Source organism: Crocuta crocuta, unplaced genomic scaffold (assembly GCF_008692635.1).
Source record: "Crocuta crocuta isolate KB4526 unplaced genomic scaffold, BGI_CrCroc_1.0 scaffold1, whole genome shotgun sequence".
Lineage (NCBI taxonomy): Eukaryota > Metazoa > Chordata > Mammalia > Carnivora > Hyaenidae > Crocuta > Crocuta crocuta.
Window position 1 is genome coordinate 5,466,391 of NW_027527930.1, and position 19,336 is coordinate 5,485,726.

At 37.4% G+C, this 19,336-nt stretch overlaps 2 protein-coding genes across 4 annotated transcripts in view; one reads left to right on the forward strand and one right to left on the reverse strand.

The window, feature by feature from the left end:
* The window catches only part of LOC144220861 (alpha-fetoprotein-like), a 51,361-nt gene extending 50,229 nt beyond the window's left edge, over positions 1–1,132 (forward strand). The window contains exon 14 of the mRNA XM_077751216.1: positions 668–1,132. Within this exon, the coding sequence (XP_077607342.1) occupies positions 668–715 (48 nt within the window). The 3' untranslated portion in view covers positions 716–1,132. The remainder of the gene's footprint in view (positions 1–667) is intronic.
* Positions 1,133–3,912: 2,780 nt separating this feature from the next.
* Positions 3,913–19,336, reverse strand: part of RASSF6 (Ras association domain family member 6) — a 51,183-nt gene continuing 35,759 nt past the window's right edge. For all 3 annotated transcript variants that reach the window (XM_077750307.1, XM_077750290.1, XM_077750298.1), the window contains 7 exons: positions 17,871–17,968; positions 16,401–16,585; positions 12,397–12,498; positions 12,002–12,053; positions 9,086–9,204; positions 8,883–8,980; positions 3,913–8,780 (listed from right to left, as the gene is read on the reverse strand). In XM_077750307.1, the coding sequence (XP_077606433.1) occupies positions 8,705–8,780; positions 8,883–8,980; positions 9,086–9,204; positions 12,002–12,053; positions 12,397–12,498; positions 16,401–16,585; positions 17,871–17,968 (730 nt within the window). In that variant the 3' untranslated portion in view covers positions 3,913–8,704. The remainder of the gene's footprint in view (positions 8,781–8,882; positions 8,981–9,085; positions 9,205–12,001; positions 12,054–12,396; positions 12,499–16,400; positions 16,586–17,870; positions 17,969–19,336) is intronic.

Below are 19,336 nucleotides of genomic sequence, written 5' to 3' on the forward strand. Positions count from 1 at the left end.
TGTGTGTGTGTGTGCGCGCGCACACACACGCATGCTCCCTCGCTCCTGCAGTAATCTTAGCAGTGGAATTTTAGGGGTCCTATTCCCTCTTCACTAAGGATGACTCAACTTTTATCTATCTCTCTGAGCTTCCAAAAATGTCTTTGATTTAACTAAAGACTACACAAGTAAAAATTGGGGAAAATGCTGGACTTAGAATAGAGGTCAATACCAGTGTGCATGAAGATGGTAAGGACACTGGTCAATGTTCGTGGTTTTTATCCTCTTGAACTTGTACCTGATTATGGAATGATTTAGCATGAGATTAGCCTAGAACACTTTAAAATGCATTGAGAAGCTGATGTTGACTTTTTTTTACTCTGCGGCAAAAGAGTTCCATAGTTTTGTGAGGAAAAAAGGTTTTTTTTTTTTAATTTAAATCTGGGGCCCTGAGAGTGGGAGAGGCATTGCAGTTAAGTAAGACCTTAAACTAAGGGACTAGACTCTGAGACTTTAGACCAATTCTAAGACCTTGAGCAGTGAGCACATAAGAGCCCCTCACAGCCATATAAGAGGTAAGTCTTAAAGATCTTTCTATTTGGGGGTCATAGATGTTCAAGTGTTGTTTTTTGTTTGTTTGTTTGTTTTTCTCTTTCTTACAGATATGCTTATTTGCTTTCTTTTCTAGGAGTCCAAACTGATTGAAAAGTGCCAGTCTCTCTTGGGATGCAAATGATCCCAGAAAATGTCAATGTAGAATCTTGGCTGAGATCTGCTTTTTATTTTTTCATGAGTAATGAAACACGTCTATTATTCAAAATAAGAATCAACAAAATCATTTCTTAGCTACTCACAATGTTACTCAAGAACGGTAGCCAGGCTACTCTAAAGCTCTCCTTTTATATGTAGTGGAGAAATCTACTTAATCTTAACCCTCATACAACCAGCTTACACTCTTCCTTTCTCCCCTAAGCTTTCAGCTTCTGAGAAGCAGCACTAGAAGTATGAAATCAAGGGGCCTTTCAAAACCTCAGGTAGAAGCAATGGGCTTCCCACACCTACCTGGGAACGGGCTGCCGGGTTTCCAGAGTGAAAAAGACCTGCACGTAGCTTGAAAGTTTCTGTCTATATCACTGATTAAAAATGATTATTGATGGGCTGAATGGAATGTGCTTTATAATAAGTTAACTTTATAATTGCTTTGACTTTTTTTTTTTGAGAGAGAGTGTGGAGCTGGGAGGGTTCTTGGAACTGCTTACAACATTCATTCATTGAATAGATTTTTAGTGGGTTTCTGCTTGTGTACGTGGTGCTTGTGACACATCAGTCACCATAAAAAACTGAACAGAATCTCTATCTTCCTAATGTTTACTTTCTGGTGGAGCTTGGTGAAAACATACCTTTCTGTCTTTTTGTCTCTCTCTCTTTCACCATCAGTTAGACTTGAGCTAACTAGGACTTTGCCTCGTGCCTATGACATTGAACACATTATGAAATCAAGAAAATATTTAACATTCTGTTTGCCAAGAGTCTTTGAGTTACTTGCAAAGCTCCAAAAGGTCATAAGTGAGGTGGGGAATAGGTCCTGTTGGCCGTTCATTGGCTCCTACGTGCCAGATAAGTCTGCTTTTGCAATGGCTGGTGTCCTAAAGACACAGAGTTATACATAACTTCCTGCTTATTATTGTCGCTGGCTACAGTAATAATAACTAGCACGGTGCTGTGTGCCAGATACTATTCTAAACTTTTACCTGTAAAAAACTCACTTAGTCCTCATCATAATCTAATAAGGAAGGTACTATTACTAACCTTACCATTCTACAGACCAAGGCATTGAGCACAGAGAGGTTATGTAACTTGCCCAAGTATTCACAGAAGGATTCAAATCCAGATCAATCATCTCCAGAAACTGGGGCTCTTAATCAGTGCACCTTTGGTGTCTTTGTCATGTTAAGGAATATCATTATCTAAAAACTCCATAGCAGAGAAAGCTCCCTGAAGCACTGGTTTCAAACAATGGTAGTTTTCTCTGCACAATGTTGAGAAGAGAATGGCTAATTCCTTCTGTGAACAGTTAACCAAATAATTAGCTGCGTGTCCTTTAACCATTGACTCTGCAACTTAGGCCTCAACCTTGGAAGAATTACTCACAGTTTCATTCAATTTCTCATTCTTTTCTCTCCATCACTTTCTTTCTCTCATCTCTTTAGTACGTATTTGTAAATTCCTTTTTCTATGTGTGTTCTCTTCTTTATTTAAATTTTTAAATTGATTTCTGACCCCCCATAGCTCATTTTTCTCATCCCTCCACATTTCTTCTGATGCTGACATTGGAATGAAGGGGCCCTAATATTTATTAACTTGAGCTTTCAGTGATGATTTGTAATAGTAGTCTTTTCCCCAGAAATCCTAGGATAAATGACATAATGAACTTATCATTTGGACTTATGTTGATTTTTCCAGATTTTTTTGTGTGTTTAATAAAAAATAAGCAGTAATAGTTTAGTGCTTACTAAATAAAGGAGTTATTTTGATTAGAGAAAAAATTCTCAAATTAAGAAAAGAATTCTCATTATATTACACCTTTCCTTGACTTTAAATAGTTTTTCCTCACCCTAGTGATCTCAATATGTTCATATACTTTGGCAAATTACATCCAAAAAGACGTTTGTTAAGTTCCTATTGTGTTTAATGCACCGCTAGGTGCTATGGAGAAGAATATGAATTTACTAAGACGAGATAACTAGTGAATTTATACAAGAGACAAACACATAAGGAATTATAACAAAGGGCAGATTTCAAATTTCCAGGGTCACAAGAGCAGAGTAACAGATAACGTGACTCGCAAGAGTCTGAGTTCACAAACTGTCACAGAGACCAGGAAAAGTCATGGAAGAGTGACCCTGGCCAACGACTAGAAATTGGATGGAGTCTGAACAGATAAAAAAGTGGTGGGATGTGAGGTGTTTTGGGGAATGGTGAGTGATTCAGTTTGGCCAGTTTTAAGACCAAAATTAAGTAGTTGTGGGCAGTATGATCTAGTGGAAGATAGGGATACAGGGTGGGTGAGGACATACTGTAGTTTAATTTTAACAACAGCTAAGATTTATCACATTTTTAATGTGTAACGTGCCAGCTTTTACATGTATTATTCCTCAAACTTCTGCAACCATCCAGTGAAATAGGTACTACTATCCCATTTTATAAATGAGGACAAATAAGAATGCCAGATTGAGAGAGTGTAGTTTAGGGTGAAGCCAATAGATTATGGTGGTTAAGAGTGTGGATTCTGTAGTGTGGTTCAAATCCTACCTAGTTTTTCTAAAGACCTTAGCAAATCTCCTAGCCTCTCCATGGCTTGGTTTCTTTGTCTATAAAATTGGGTTGAAAGGGTTATTTCTTTGTGGCACTATAATAAACACTAAATCAGCTAATATAGGTAAAGCTTAAAAGAGTACTCTGCGAATGGTGCTATTAATTTGAATGACATGAAATTGCCACTTTTGGAGGTTAAATATTGACAATTTCAGAGGGCTCAATCAATCTAATAGGTGTTAACTATTATTATTTAGAAGACAAATGGAAGCTATAGAAGGGTTTTGTTCTAATGCATCCTTTTCCTTTCTTTCCTTTCACATGTAGATATAGCAGCCTAACAGTTACACCGGCCATCTTGTCCACCTCACAGACTGCCTTGACAATGAACTTCCCTCCTGTTCATTTCCTGAATCCAATGTGAACAAAAATTCCATAGCAAAATTCCATAGCAACACTGCTTAATTGAAAATTTCATACAGCGAAGAGATAGTAAAATATACCACCAAATCAGAGAAAATCATACAGAAAAGATTCTATTATTTCTTTAGCTACTGGGTCAGATTTGTGAAAAGGAGGCATATATACAACAGCTTTTAGAAAAAGATTCCATATAACTCATTCACTCATTCTTTTATTCATTGATTCACTAATTCATTAAGTCTTTTATTCAATTGATTTTTATCAAGCACATCCTATACACAAAACACAACATTAAGTTCAGCGAAGTGTACAAAGATGAATGTAACAGGTCCTCTACCATTGATAAGTACAACATTACTGGAGTTGAATTGAACTAATATGTAACTAGTAGTGAAATACCTGAGCCACCTGAAACAAGGATAAAGAGTTTTATGGCAAAAGTTTATATTCTTGTATTATGCAAAGATGCCTCCAAACAGATTTTTGTCTCAGAAGTTGTTTTGGGTATCTATTGCTATGTAACAAATTATCCTAAAATTTAGCATACTACAACAAACATTTGTTTTCTCATACATTTTCCAAGGATCAGGAATCCAGGAGTGAGTTAGCTGGGTTTTCTGGCTCAGGGTCTCTCATGAGGTTATAGTCAAACTGTTAACCCCAGCCGTGTCATGTGAAGGCTTGACTGGGGCCAGCCCATGGCCCATTCATCTGGCTGTGAACAGGAGACCTCAGGTGCTGCTGGCTTCAGCAAAGGTTTCTGTTCCCATCCGGCAAGCCTTTCTCTGGGGCTGCTTCCACCATGGCAGTTGGCTTCCCCTAGAGCCCGTGATCCAAGAGAATGAGCAAGGAGGACGCCGAAGGGTTAAATGCCCTGGTCGCCCAAATCAACACATGGTCACTTCTGCTCTCCTCTGTTCATTAGGATGAATCACTAGTTCCAGTCCATTTGCAAGGTGGGGAGGATTAGGCCCCACCTCTTGAAAGGAGGAATATCAAAGACTTAAACTACCACAGAAGTGAAGTTAATATCTTATTAAATAATTTCATTTTTCTGCATCTGGTAGGACCCTGTGCTTGTGTGTACTTGATACTTCTTGTTGGTAACTTTCTAATCATAACTTATCTATGCCCTAATTCAAAAAGTAACACATGTTTATTATAGAATATTTAATAAGCATAGAAAAATAAGAAATGATTCAGCCATAATTTTACAATCCAGATATAACCACATGTAATGTGTTTTTGGTTTGTGTGCAGGTACAAATATTAGTGTACACACACACACACACATAATTTATGGATAATAAATATTTTGAATATTTGTACACATATTATTTCTTATGTACAAATATTAGTGTACACACACAAACATATTTTATGGATAATAGATATTTTGAATATTTGCATATTCTTATTTAAATACTGGATATGTAAGAAGAATTTTCTTCCATAATTATAATTTATTTAGAAACATAATTCTAATAGCTGCATAATATTCTATGGGCAAATTTTTTCCTTCTTTGGTTTTTTCCCTAATTTTGAACATTTAGGCTATTTAATTCTTTCGATCACAATAGCAATATAATAAATATATTTGCACAATGCCTTTGTATGGCTGATTATTTCAATATAAGATCCTGTAAACTGAATTACAGGATGAACTTACTGCTAAACTGCTTTCAAGAAAAGTTATATCCGTTTGTATTGCTACCAGTAAGTAGTCTCAGTGGCCATCTCATTGTAATCTGTTGAGTATTTAATCTCATTTCTTAATCTTTGCTAATAGACCAAAAAGTGGCATTTTGCTTTTCTTTACTTTGTGTTTTGATGACACCCCAGTTATTTTATTGACTTTCTGTTCCACATTCATTCTTAGCTGTTGATTCTATGAAAATGGATAGTGTGTTTCCTTTGCATTGTGCATGATGTCCGGCTTCCACAGTAGAGGGCGCTGAAGAAACATTGTAGCAGAAAATTTGGTCTTTCCAGATTCCAAGGACTGACTGGCAAGGCTTTGGGGAAGCCCAGAGTGCTTTCTCCAGGGCAGCTTGCCTGTAGGGTGTAGCTTTCTTTACCATTTGTTCCCTCAACTCCTTCTCCATCTTCTGATTTGGTTTGCAGCGGCCCACCCTGGAGCTGAGTGCACATCTGCACCCTGGCACAAATCACTGCTCTCCACACCACCCCCTCAATTCAGTGCCTGCTCACAGAGAGGGCCCCCTGCTGTGGCCATCTAGTAAGCTACTTGACCAGCCTCTGTCCCTCACAGCCTCGAAGATACTGCAGCCCAAGGGATGCACAGAGTTGTACTTGGTTCCTGCAAAGGAGGCCCCTTTAGCTACCAATCCTGGCACACCTGTAGCAGGACTGGTGATTCTTTCTTCGTGCCCCCAAACTCCCTGCAGACCTCCAGTCGCAGGCACTATGTGATCTGGGACTTGGGCCTGCAGAAAAGCCGCAAGTCCCTCTGCACACTTGGCCACTTGCCTCAGCTGGTCCACACCCCAAAGAGCTGTTCTTGTTTGTCCTATGACCGTGACCCAGCTCTGGCCAGGCAACCAATGAACTTCCCCTCTATCCAGTGGGCTGTAACTACAGCCTCTCTAGTGAATTCTGAACCCCTGATTTCGAACTTTCCCTTTCTGGGGTTCTCTTCCTTACCTCTAGGGTACCCTTTAGGGCACCTTTCTACTTTAGAGTTATTCTCCTATCATCACAGCTTAATTCTTTTTTTTTTTAACGTGTTCATATTTTTATTTTGAAAGAGAGAGAGAGAGTGGGGGCAGGACAGAGAATTTCAAACAGGCTCCACATTGATGGTGGGGCTCGATCTCACAAACCACGAGATCATGACCTGACCAAAATCAAGAGCCAGACGATTAACCCACTGAGCCACCCAGCCGCCCCACAGCTTAACTCTTTATATTAAACTTCTCCTGCTTAAATTACTGTGTTTCTGTCTCCTCACTGGATACAGTTGATCACCATTAAGATACAACTCCCCTCTCACACACACCTAGTAGCTGTTTGTATTTCTCCTTCTGTGATTTTACTTTTCATGTTTTTTTCCCTATCCATGTCTTGGTGTGTTTTTTTTTAACACATCTTGTAGACTTTCAATATATTAATGATTAATCTTTTGTCACTGAGAGCATGTACTTGACACTAATTTAAAGTTTCATAAGTATACTGAATTCTAACAATTTCGTTTGCCCTAGTTTTGCAAGGTGAGATCCTTTCCTTTTTAAAACAAATTTTTTAAGTTTATTTATTTATTTTGAGAGAGACATGGTATGTGAGCAGGGAGGGGCAGAGAGGGAGAGAGAGAACCCCAAGCAGGCTCCATGTTGCCAGCGCAGAGCCTGATGCAAGGCCTGAACTCATGAACCGTGAGATCATGACCTGAGCTGAAACCAAGAGTCGGGTGCCCAACCTACTGAGCCACCCAGCACCCTGAGGACATTTCTTATTAACTGATAGCTGGAAGGATAATGATGCAAGCCTCTGTTTTCCTCAATAAAAGATTTCCTAGGGCTGAAAGGTCACAGCACACTTTTACTTTCATCTAGCTTAGGTTTTGGTTTTGGCGACACTAGGAAGTAATACCTTTGTCTAAAAATGTTTCAAATTTTAATTTTGATAATTAATCTTCTGACTTGGATTTATTACATACAACCTTAGCCCTGAGTACATGTAGTGTAATCAAAGCACTTACTCCAATGCCTCTGAGGAATGTGAATGGAAGTAGTTTAGGGAATTCAACAATGCTGCATAAAACTCCATTTTAATATAGAAGTCATGAATAAAATTATAGATGATACTTTGGCATTATCAGTGTTTTCTTCTTTTTCTCAAATTGGTTGTAGCAGACTTTTAAGTATCTTGAAAGCTGTGGGATAAGTTGTCTTGGAGAAAAGGAGCAGAGTGCCAGATTCCCTGCTTATTTTAGCTATAATAGTTTTGCTTTATCCTTGGTTTTCATTCGGCAACAAATGGTTATCATTGCCCAACTCTTGTCCTAGCTGATTAAATATATTAAGTCTCTGTGGTATACTTGTTTGGAAAAATAAAGAAAACCAGTTTGACTGACTTTTTAAAAATGTTTAAGAACTCAGGGCACCTGGGTGGCTCAGCCAGTTAAGTATCTGACTCTTGATTCTGGCTCACGTCATGATATCAGGACCATGAGATGGAGGCCCACATCAGGTTTTACACTGACTGTGGGGTCTGCTTGAGATTCTCTCTCTCCCTCTTCCCTCCCTGCCACATTCCCTCTCTCTCTCTCTCTCTCTCTTCTCTCAAAAAAAATGCTTAAGAAAACTTTTGAAAATCATGAGTAGAACAGAAAAAATAATAAGGGTTCAGGTTGAGAAAACTGCAATTTGGATTTCTTAACAGAAATCCAATCATCTTTTCTCTCCCAAAGGGCAGATAGCTCTGATATTACAAATAGCCAAAGCCACCGGCTGTATAGAGATAGCCTTGGATTTCATGAAGAAGTGAGAGATTTCAGGGAGCTGTGAAACACCGTTACTACCAGACTCCTTGGTGGGGTAAGAGTGTGTGCTTCCTTTTTTACTTCAAGAGCTGGTAGCTTTTACTTCTGAATCATTTCTGAGAATCCGTTGATGATGTTTTCATTTTCTTGACAGTTCAAGCTAAAAGAAGTTTATGCTACATGATATCTGAAGACATCATTTAGATTATAGAGTTCATGGAGTGTTTTACTATAAAAAGTATTGGGGATACACAGTATCCAAGCTTGTTTCAGTTACTGAAACAAATTCAAGCTCCTTTTGGTGCAACTGTGAAGCCTGGGTAACCTCATCACTTCAAAGAGAGACAAGCTTTTTCAACATTCAATTTTCCACAGATTCAAGTTCATAGACATTTGTATGAATGCAGGCATGGACTTTATGCATTCATCAAATAGTAATATCCCTCTAATTTTGTTGAAGTGTTTCAGCAATTGCAGCCTAACCTGCTAAACTGTTGTCTCAGTTTTTACTGCCCGTTTATTTTGAAGATATCTCTGTATAATAGCCTTTTCTCTACTGAATCTGAAAAAGGACAAGGAGAAAAAGAGTATTAAAAATTGAACACAATTTGTGCGCTGAACCTCTTATAGAAATAGGCACTCAGAATGCACGCTCCTGACTTACTTTGTTATTGTTCTTTGAATCTCTCTTTTCTCTTCTTCGTTTAATCTTTGAAGGATGGATTCCAGGAGAGGAAAATGAAAGTTTATGTACTGAGCCACCTGAAAAGGGAACAATACAAAACAAAACAAAAAAGAATGCAGATTCTGTGAGAGGTGCTGAGTCAGGAGAAAGGAAAGACAGATTCAGGGTGACAGTATCCATACATCACTGCTAATTTCTGTTGCATCTTTATCCATGAGGAAAATGCGAGCATTCTCTTTGGAAGGTCCCTGTATCAGCCTATGCAGTAGCGGAACATCTGTCTTCTTCAGCCGCCTCTGCTCTACAAAGGAAAACAAGAATCAGCTCTAGTTAGCAGTGCATCCCAGAGAAAAAGAGGAAAGAGAAGTTGTCCACTCATTTTCTTCTCACGTTGGAAGAAGACCTAAAAAGAACATACAACAGGAGGCACTCATTCAAAGGAGTAAATTAAAATTAAAACCTTTAAAAAAACTAAAAAGAACCTCTTTCTCTTGCTAGATCTTAAGGTTTGATTTGTATCTCCTGTGATTCAATCTTGCCTTTGGTTTGGATGTTCAGACAAATCTCCAGTCCCATTTGTGCTTTTACCAAGCAACACACCTAAACATTCTTTATAATTTGTCATTCATTCATTCAACAAATATTTATTAATTCTTTCCTAGTTCAGTTAATGTATTCCTATCTTTCCAGTTGGTCAGGTCCAAAACTTTATAATTATCCTCAATGATTCCCTTGTTTCTCATCCCAATCCAATCCTTGAATCTCCTTTAAAAATATATTCAGAATGTTTGTCACATCACAGGCCAGTATTTTTATTATTACTCATTCATCTGTGGGCTTCATCCATTCAGCCATAATAATGAGATGAGAAAGAAAATAACTTCCAATTTGGTAAATTCCAAGAATTTCACATTTCCAAAAGTTATAAATCCTCCCACTCACAAAAGCACTTCCAGCTTTCTGTCAAAATAATTTCACATCTGTCATTTCATTTTTATCAGAATGAAGCATGAACAGAACACCATGTCCTTACAATCATCTCCTCTCCTCCTTTCTCAAATATTTTTTGAGTTCCTACTATGTTTCAGGCATTGTTCTCTGTGCTGGGCACCTTCTAAATCAAAGCAGAGTAAAATCACTTCGCTTATGGACCTTACGTCCTCGTGGAGGACACAGAGGATACAGACGATAAACCAATAAAACCTATCATGTATTAGTGATAAGTATTCAAAAGAAAAATAAAGCAAGGAGAGGGGAAGAAAGTATGTGTCTGTGTAAATAGGTGTGTACAGGGGGAGACGTACGCAGTTATTGAGAGGGTGGCTGAAAAAGGCTGCACTGAAGATGTAACATTTGACAAAACCGGAAGGAGATGCGGTATGGAACCATGGAGCTTTCTGGGGCAAGTGTGTTCCTAACAGAGTAAGTAACTAAGCAGAGTACCCTACAGGTGAGTGCATGCCAAATGCTATCAAAGAGCAGCAAGAGAGCAGGGCAGCTAACATAAAGATGAGGACAGGGATATTAAAAGTTGAAGAGAACACATAGTGGGACCAACATAGAGACTCTGGCTTTATTGTGGGAAGACAGACCACTGGAAAATTTGAGAGGTGATATGTCATTGTCTGACTTACATTGTTAACAAAACAATCTGTCTGCTGTGTTGAAAGAGACTGAATGGGGAAACGGGTAGACCAGTTAGTCCTTTCTACGCCATCATCTATGAAATCAATTTCCTCGGGCTCTTAAAAGTTTCAAGAATCAGAACTGTGCTCATCTCCTAGGTGAGACTTACCCTAGGAAGAAGTCAGGAGCACAGAATCTGGAGCACAATTAAAGTAATATTATCTGTGCTTGTTTCCACAGAGTCAGAGTACATTGCTTTAATTCCTCGACATTTCTGAAGCAAGGACAGCCCCGATGATGAACGCACTAGAATCCTCTTCTGACCTCTACATCTTGTATAACCTGGCTCTGCACCCTCAGTTTGCTTCATGAATTTGCTTCTGGGGTAATTATTACAAATACATATTCCCAGACTGTTCCCAGATCTGGAGGGGTTTGGGAATCTGTATTTTAGATGAACTTCTTAGGTAATCCTGAAGTGCACTAAAATTTGAAAAACACAGTTATAGATCATGGGCTTAGTAGATACAAGGTATTAAAATGCACCTGCCTTTATTTTCCAGATTAATACCTAAATAGGTGATATGGGTTCCATTCTTTTCTCTATTCTTGATCCCTAAGATTTACTCCTTATGATGATCTTCTGTTCTCGATTTTATGTGCAAGCATTTTTGACACGGAAAACAAAATAAAACATGATTTTCACAGATAAAGTTTTAAAGAACTACAATATGTTTGAAGATCCAACTTTCATTTTCTTACAGTTGTCCCAGCATCATAATGTATTATTTTATTCTGTTCAATTTCCGACTCAAACATTCTGACACTTAAACTATAACTTGAGATTTTTCTACAATTTAACATATAAATGTTTTCAATTTAAGAGTTTTCAAAAAGAACATTTCAATATTGCCTTAGGTTTTTCTCTAATCTCTCTTTCATCCTGTTCCCAGCACCCCACATAGGGCCTCTTCCCAATGCTCTGATGCCAACCTTTTACTCCCTACCACCAACTTCTGCATATTTTTCTCTACTGAGGAAGAGAGAACACTTTTACATAGCAGGTCAGACACTGTGCTAAGAAAGAGGTAATAACAAGATCAAAGAGAAATGGTATGTATTGACTCCAGGAAGAGCTAGAAGGAAAAGGAAAAGCCAAAAAGAAAGAGGTCCAGAAGTCAAGGACTTCAGCGTGTAACAATTCTTGGGAACTCTTCACAGACTCACCCAGGCTCTGACTGCCATTCAGATAATTTAATGTCTGGTCAACAAGCAAACTCTCCTGTATTATAAACTCTTCTAGGATATCTTATTCATAGGTTAGCTTCTGTGAAAACATCCTCCTGACTTTTCCTTCTTTTTCCCTTCCTTCCCTTTCTTCCACAGAAAGAGGCTTAATGGCTCTTGTGCCTTCCCCTTGGGCAGAAAACTATAACATACTGGAATCGTGTAAAAAAAGGGATCAAGCTTACCTCCTGTTGCAAAAACAATGTAAAGTGCAAAATCTTGGGCACTGTTTTCAATCTGTCAATGGAAAAAAAGAAACAAACATGAATTTTTTCATATTTGATTGATTGGTGATTGTCAAATGTTTTCTGAGCCAACCAGACCCCAAATCTGTATCTTTTTTCTCACTTTCACTTTGCACTTTTAGATAAGAATCCTTTTCTGCTCCCTGTTGAGAGAGTAATATAATCCCTTGAGACTCAATTACAAAAAGGTGTTATACGTAAGAAAGAATTCTTCAGAACTGAATCATTTAATTTAGATTTACATGTTCATAGGTCTTCTTCAGAAGAGTACATTTATGTACTATAGTTAAATTATATACAAGATAATTGTAGCTCAGTTTAGTGATAAGGATTACCTTAAATTTTTGGAGAAGTTGCTCTATTACTTCTTCAGTTCTCATATTACTGTTTATTCTGACTTTAGTTTCTGATCCAAAGGCAGGAGTGAAAACTGATGTCTAAGAACAACAACAACAAAAATATTGTCATGGAAATTCTTAAGATTACATCAAACTAACAAGAATCAATATGGTGAAACTGGCCTCCTTCTCCTTCTGCTTCTCCTTCTTCTTTTTTGAGAAGCCCAATATTTAATTTATTTTATTTTATTTTAATACTTTATTGTCAAGTTAGCTAACATACCGTATACAGAGTATAGTCTTAGCTACCTCCCACTCCCATAAACCCTCAGTTTGTTCTCTGTACTTAAGAGCCTCTTATGGTTTGCCTCCCTCTCTGTTTGTAACTTATTTTTCCTTCCCTTCCACTATGGTCTTCTGTTTAGTTTCTCAAATTCCACATATGAGTAAAAACATATGCCATCTGCCTTTTTCTTACTGACCTATTCCACTTAGCATAATAATCTCCAGTTCATTTTTTGATTGACAAGTAGTATTCCATTGTGTGTGCGTGTACATATATATATATATACACACATATATACACATATATACACACATACACACACATGCACATACATATATATATATGTATATATATATACACACACACCCATACATATATACAACATCTTCTTTATCCATTAATTAGTTAATGGACATTTAGGCTCTTTCCAGAATTTGGCTATTGTTGAAAGTGCTGCTATAAACATTGGGGTACATGTGCCTCTACGAATCAGCACTCCTGTATCCCTCAGATAAATTCCTAGTAGTGCTACTCCTGTATCATAAGGTAATTCTATTTTTAAATTTTTGAGGAACCTCCACACTGTTTTCCACAGGGGTTGCACCAGTTTGCATTCCCACCAACAGTGCAAGAGGGTTCCCCTTTCTCCATATCCTTGCCAACATCTGTTGTTTCCTGAGTTGTTAATTTTAGTCACTCTGACCAGTGTGAGGTGGTATCTCAATGTGGTTTTGATTTGTATTTCCCCAATGACTGATATTGAGCATCTGGTGAAACTGGCCTGCTTATGGGGGGAAAAAAATCACAAATCACCAATTTAAAAGTTTTGTTTTCTTGTGTTTGCTTTCTTTGTTGTTGTTGGATACTATGCATCCTTTTAAGCAACTTTATATTGTTTCTAGAACTAAGTTAGGTAAAACATGAGTATGTTCAAAACATTTTTACTAGATGATCATACCATTCTTCAATGTGGTTCAAAATTTTAAAATAAGTTAGCTATAACTAAGCACAAATAAAAAGTAATACCAATAGTGTTCCAAGACTCCAGAAATGGGAGGTAGGGGTTCATCTGTCGTGGAAATGGGTGGGTTCTGGGGTGGCTCAATGGAATGTTAGATAGATGAGCCTTATATTGGGAAATCAGTAAATAAATGCCAAAATAAACATCACAGTGCATATATGCACAGCACCTGTGTGAGTAGAAATATGGATATGGAAATTTTTCAAAGTAGATATATGGAGGCTGTCTGGAATAAACTCTTGCTAAGTATGAGAAAATTCAATGTTTGTAGACATTGTGAGGCATTGATGGGTCACTCTGTGACACATATGACCAGTGCTTATGAGTTCTGTGGAGTCCTGAAGGGCCATACATTCATCTGCCACGAAGACAAGGATATGTTACCTATGTGGTTTGATGTTGTTTATAACGAAGAATCTTTATGGAGTTTGGCAACAGCACTAGATTAGGATTTAGGACACCTGGATCATAGTATCTTCTAACTCCAACTTTGTCAAATCACTTCACATTGAGGCCTCAAGAGGCCTCAAGGATTTCATTTGTAAAATAAGAGAATGGGACTAGATGACCCCCAAGAACCCTTCTAAAGCACCAACATACAATGAATTTGGAATCATGTATTTCAGAGTTTTAGATTAGTTTTGTTGCTCAAAACACGTAATGAAATAAAATCATTTATTTTTATTGCATGGATAGAAATATACCACAGGTCAAGTCAACAGTCATAACTTACATACAAATACCGTCATCTAAGCCTCTGAAATCAGTGTTATTCATGTCCTAACAATATTGATGTTATAGTGGGGGTCTCGTGATATAAAAACATATCTTATGACCATATCAATTTAAATTCCTAGCTGTCTCTCTCTGCACATCCAGTGATAGAATGTTTTTTTTTTCTTTCTGCTAGTTATTACACTGCAGTGACTGGCATCTGTATGAAATATGCGTAGTTCAAGCTTGATCTCTTTTAACCAACAACAATAAAGCTAATGAACTCTTGCTAAGTATGAGAAAATTCAATGTTTGTAGACATTGTAAGACATTGATGGGTCACTCTGTGACACATATGACCAGCGCTTATGAGTTCTGTGGAGTCCTGGAGGGCCATACTTTCATCTGCCACGAAGACAAGGATGTGTTACATATGTGTTCTTCCTTTGTGCCAGACACTGTGCTAAGTGCTTAGCTCCCCTTATTCCATTTAGTCCCATCAACAACCTTGTAAAGTAGGAAGGATAAAGGCTAAGAGATGGAGGCAGTTTTAAACTTTGCTCAGCAAGAATTTGAAATCGGATTGTCAAGCTCCAGCACCCAAGCATTTAGCCACTCCACTGTGCTGCCAACTTAGTGCCAATTTCATTCTTAGTATAGGGGGCCCATCTGGAAGTTGCTCATTTGGAACAATGTGGCTTTCACAGCCTTTAACACAAATCACCCCACAGGATGATGACACGGCATAATCTGAGAAGTAGAGACCAGGACAATTGGCTATTGCACATCTATGGGAGGCTGTCAAAATTACTTTATGGCTAAGAGGAAATTCTTGAGCCAGAAAAATATCTAATTTGAACAAAGAATTCACAAGGGAGGTTTCTCCCTGCCAGTCTCCACAGGCACACTACGGATACGCTCTTAAGGAAAGAAGAAGGAATAAGGTAGAAAGCGCTATGGGAAAAAAGCTTAAGATAAAGGAGTTAACATTTGGCATTAAAGGGCTTAGAATGGTACCTGGAACAGAGCAAGTGCTTTTTAAGTATTTACTAAATGAATGGATGAATAATTGCTGAAGGACCTGACATGAAAATTTGAGTTCTAAAAAAAAAAAAGAAAGAAAAGAAAGACACATTCCCTTCAGCACAGTGAAATGTCTTAAGGGACACATAAATTTAACACATTAAGTGAAAAATCAGAATAAAAACCTTATCTATGCTACAACTAATGCTTGCATAAAAAATATGTGTATATGACCTGGAAGGGCATGTGACCAAATGAGAAATTTGATTCACTGGAATAATAGGTACAATTAATTAACAATTAATTTGAACATTTAAATGTTAATGTTCAAATGTACTCTGAACCAATCTCCATGATAGCATTTATATGATTCTAATGCCACTTGTCGACGTATTGGCTTCTGTGCCCAACACCTGAGCTCCATGCTGGCTGAGGCATCAACTGAGTCATATTCATATCCCCAGTGCTGGGCATAGGCCCTGCCACTTAAACAGGGCTCACTCATCATGGTGGTTAATAGCTTGGGTTCTGGAGTCAGACAAAGGTGGATTCAAGTTCAGATCTGCTACTTAAAAGTAGTGTGATTTGGGGCACCTGGGTGGCTTAGTCGGTTAAGCGTCCGACTTTCGCTTGGGTCATGATCTCGCNCAGTTCAGATCTGCTACTTAAAAGTAGTGTGATTTAAGACAAATTACTTAACTGCTGTGAACCTTAGTTAACTCAGGTAAGGTAGGGAAAATAATGGTACCTGTTTCGTAGACTTGTTTCAGGGATTAATGAGATAATTCATCAAAATCCAATTTAAAACAGTTTAATATCTAACACATAGAGAGTGCCCAATAAATATTAAATACACTACTACCATTTTATTAGTACTATTTTTAATTGTAAGTTGAATTGAGTGATACTGTTAGCAAAATAGACATTTTAAACGACATTAGTGGAATCATAACTCACTTCATGGTTATAGAAGTGCCCATTAATAGAGGCCCTATGCTTCTGTCTGTCTTTTCTGTCCATCATTGGAGGCTTCATCCTTTTTCTCACCAGGGTTGCTTCACTCATGGTTCGATAGAGCAATGGGGATTCTGGCTCTTCCTCTGCATAAAGCTTCAGAGTGCTACTGTGATAAGATAAATCATCTGGGAAGAATAAAGATTATAAGGCCATATCATTTAGCTGCCTACCTCTTTGGGTGAATTTGTATGTGTATTTAAAAAGTAACTATGCAGCTAAGCAGTGGACTATAATGCTTTCAAACAGTGGGAAATAGTATTCCATTTGGCCTTGGGATTTTAAAGAATTTTCTGTTGTCATTAGAGTACCAACCAGTAGACATCGGGGATTCCATTGTCCTCTAGCATTGGTGCTTAGATACAGATAGATTTTTATGATATCTCTGGTGCCAAGAAATTAGAATTCCCTTGGGTTTAGGTGAGTGTTTTCAAAGGGCTAACTGGAAGGACCCTTATATAAAAGATGCCAAGAGCCATCACACAAAGATAAGGGGATCCTGGAAGGAGTGTCATGTTTGTTATTGAATATGGGTTGCTAAAGAGACAGCAGAGAAGGCTGACTTGGGAAAGGTTTGGAAAAAGTAACTCAACATTGGAAGTTGTTGGTACATTCATGAAGATAATGGTGGCAGGGTACCATTTTCAGACTGAAATCAGCTTGGTAATATGGCCACCCCAGAAACATGAACCCTGCTCCCAACACCAGTCATCAGCTTCTCCTTGGATCTGTAACACATTATATGAAAACCAAACCTATGTAAGATACATGACATCATGCCGGGCACCTAGCAGCGTCTCAGTAAATGACAGCTACTAGAATTACTACTATCACATCATCGTTATGACTACTGATGTCACATGTAATACGACCTGCCATTTACCATTGGTTTGTCATGTTTGATATGAATTCATTTGATGTTCAAGTTGACTTCTCTTTTTAAAATAAATGCTTGAAAAAACTATCGAATAGAATGACTCCAGGATATCTGCCTCTTTCTGGGAAGTGTTGTTACGCAAATATCTATTAACTAATGAAAACATTTGACTTCTAAACAGATTTGGAATTTAATGTGAGTGGCTTGGTCGAATATAAAAAGCTGCTGAATATAATAAATAATCCCAACCTTGGGGAGAATATTGAAGAATTTTATGTATACAAATTTATTCAAATCATTAGCTAGTAAATCTAAGGGACCTGATGTGATTTTAAAAATCATCATATTTTTATGTAATAAAGTTCTTAAACATCATATGAACACTGTAGCAACTTGTTAATATGATCCTAAAGGTCTCTTTTAATATAAGAGTTTTATTAAATAGTGGTATGTAAAATGTTAAATTTCAGAGAAATGTTTAGGATTCATGATTTACATTTAAAAAGTCCCTCCATTAATAAGAGTTTGATACTGACCTTCTTGGGAATCTGTTCTTTTAGATGCTGGAATCTGGGTTCTGTCCAGATCACTAATACGGTAAAGATCATCAAATTCTCCCCAGCGTGTCATTCCCCTGTAAAGTAATAAATATTGTAAAGGGCATTAATTTTATTCATAATAAGTCTTATGATGATTTTCAGGTTTAGAGTATTAATATGATACTGAGGGAATATGGTCGGTATATCCTAAATTATAACAATTTTATGACATTATTTAAATTATATTTATACCAGAATGGTCAATGAGTGTTTTTAAATACTTCCTATACTGATTTTAAGCAAATCTGATATAACTGAGTATACCCTGAAACACAAGGTTATATAGGTTCTCTAAAATGTGTGTTTGCAAATGGAATTAGTGGAAACCGACCAACATAATCCATAATTACACAGATATCTCACAATGTTCTCAGGAGAGTTTAGGTACAAAAGTGTTCATTCTGTCAGAATACTTTGAGTTCCTATTGTATTCAAAGCATTTTTGGGTAGAGTGGCTCTCAGTAAGATGTGGTGCCTCCCTTTAAGGCTCTTTACTACTATGAATGCAATTTACAAAGGAGGAACGTGTATGAGAAGATTCTTTTCTAAACGATGATTTATATATAGGATACTAACAACTTTCAATGCAGTCTAGTGATGAAAATACATAAAACTGGGCAGCTACTTATTTTCATCAGCTGGGTCAAGAGTCATATGTTCTTCATTTATTTATCTGGTCTTAGACAAGTTACTCCTCTGTGCCTTCATGTCCTTAACTATAAAATGGGGATGATAATAGGATAAGGTTGCTGAGAAGATTAAATGAGTTAACTTGTGTAAAATTCTTGACATAGTGCCCAATACATAGTAAGCACTCAGTATATGTTCAAAGTTATCATAATCATCCTCATTTTCATTGCCATCTTCATCAGAATCACCTGTTTCCATTTTATGATGGGTGAGGAATTATTAAGGATCCAAGATATTCTTGGTTTCTCTAGGTTAAAGGATACTATTGTCACTGGGATTGGTCTTATTCTTACTAAAAATCTCTTCCATAATGTCTGTTTTCCATATGACCAAAACCCATAAGTGGTGGCATGTACTCTATCCAAATGTGGCATCTGTAGCATTACTTCTATCCAAATGTCACTGGTGGCAACAATAACAAAAATGTTTATTCAGACTAGTGGTGGTGAACATGACAAACATGAGTATTTTCTCCTTGATCTTTGAATTCTTTTCATATCTTTTTAGAACTTTGTATCATTTGAGCCTCATAATGATCTTATGCTGTAAATAAAGTAATCTTAATGTATTTGTTAGCTAATTATTCAGTAAGCTCTACTATCCATAACATAGCCAGTTAAAACACATGTCAGAAAAGTCCAAATACTATAGGTAATAACTAACTCAAGGGAAACCTGTTCAGGTCCTGACTCAGATTCAAGTTATTCTTATGG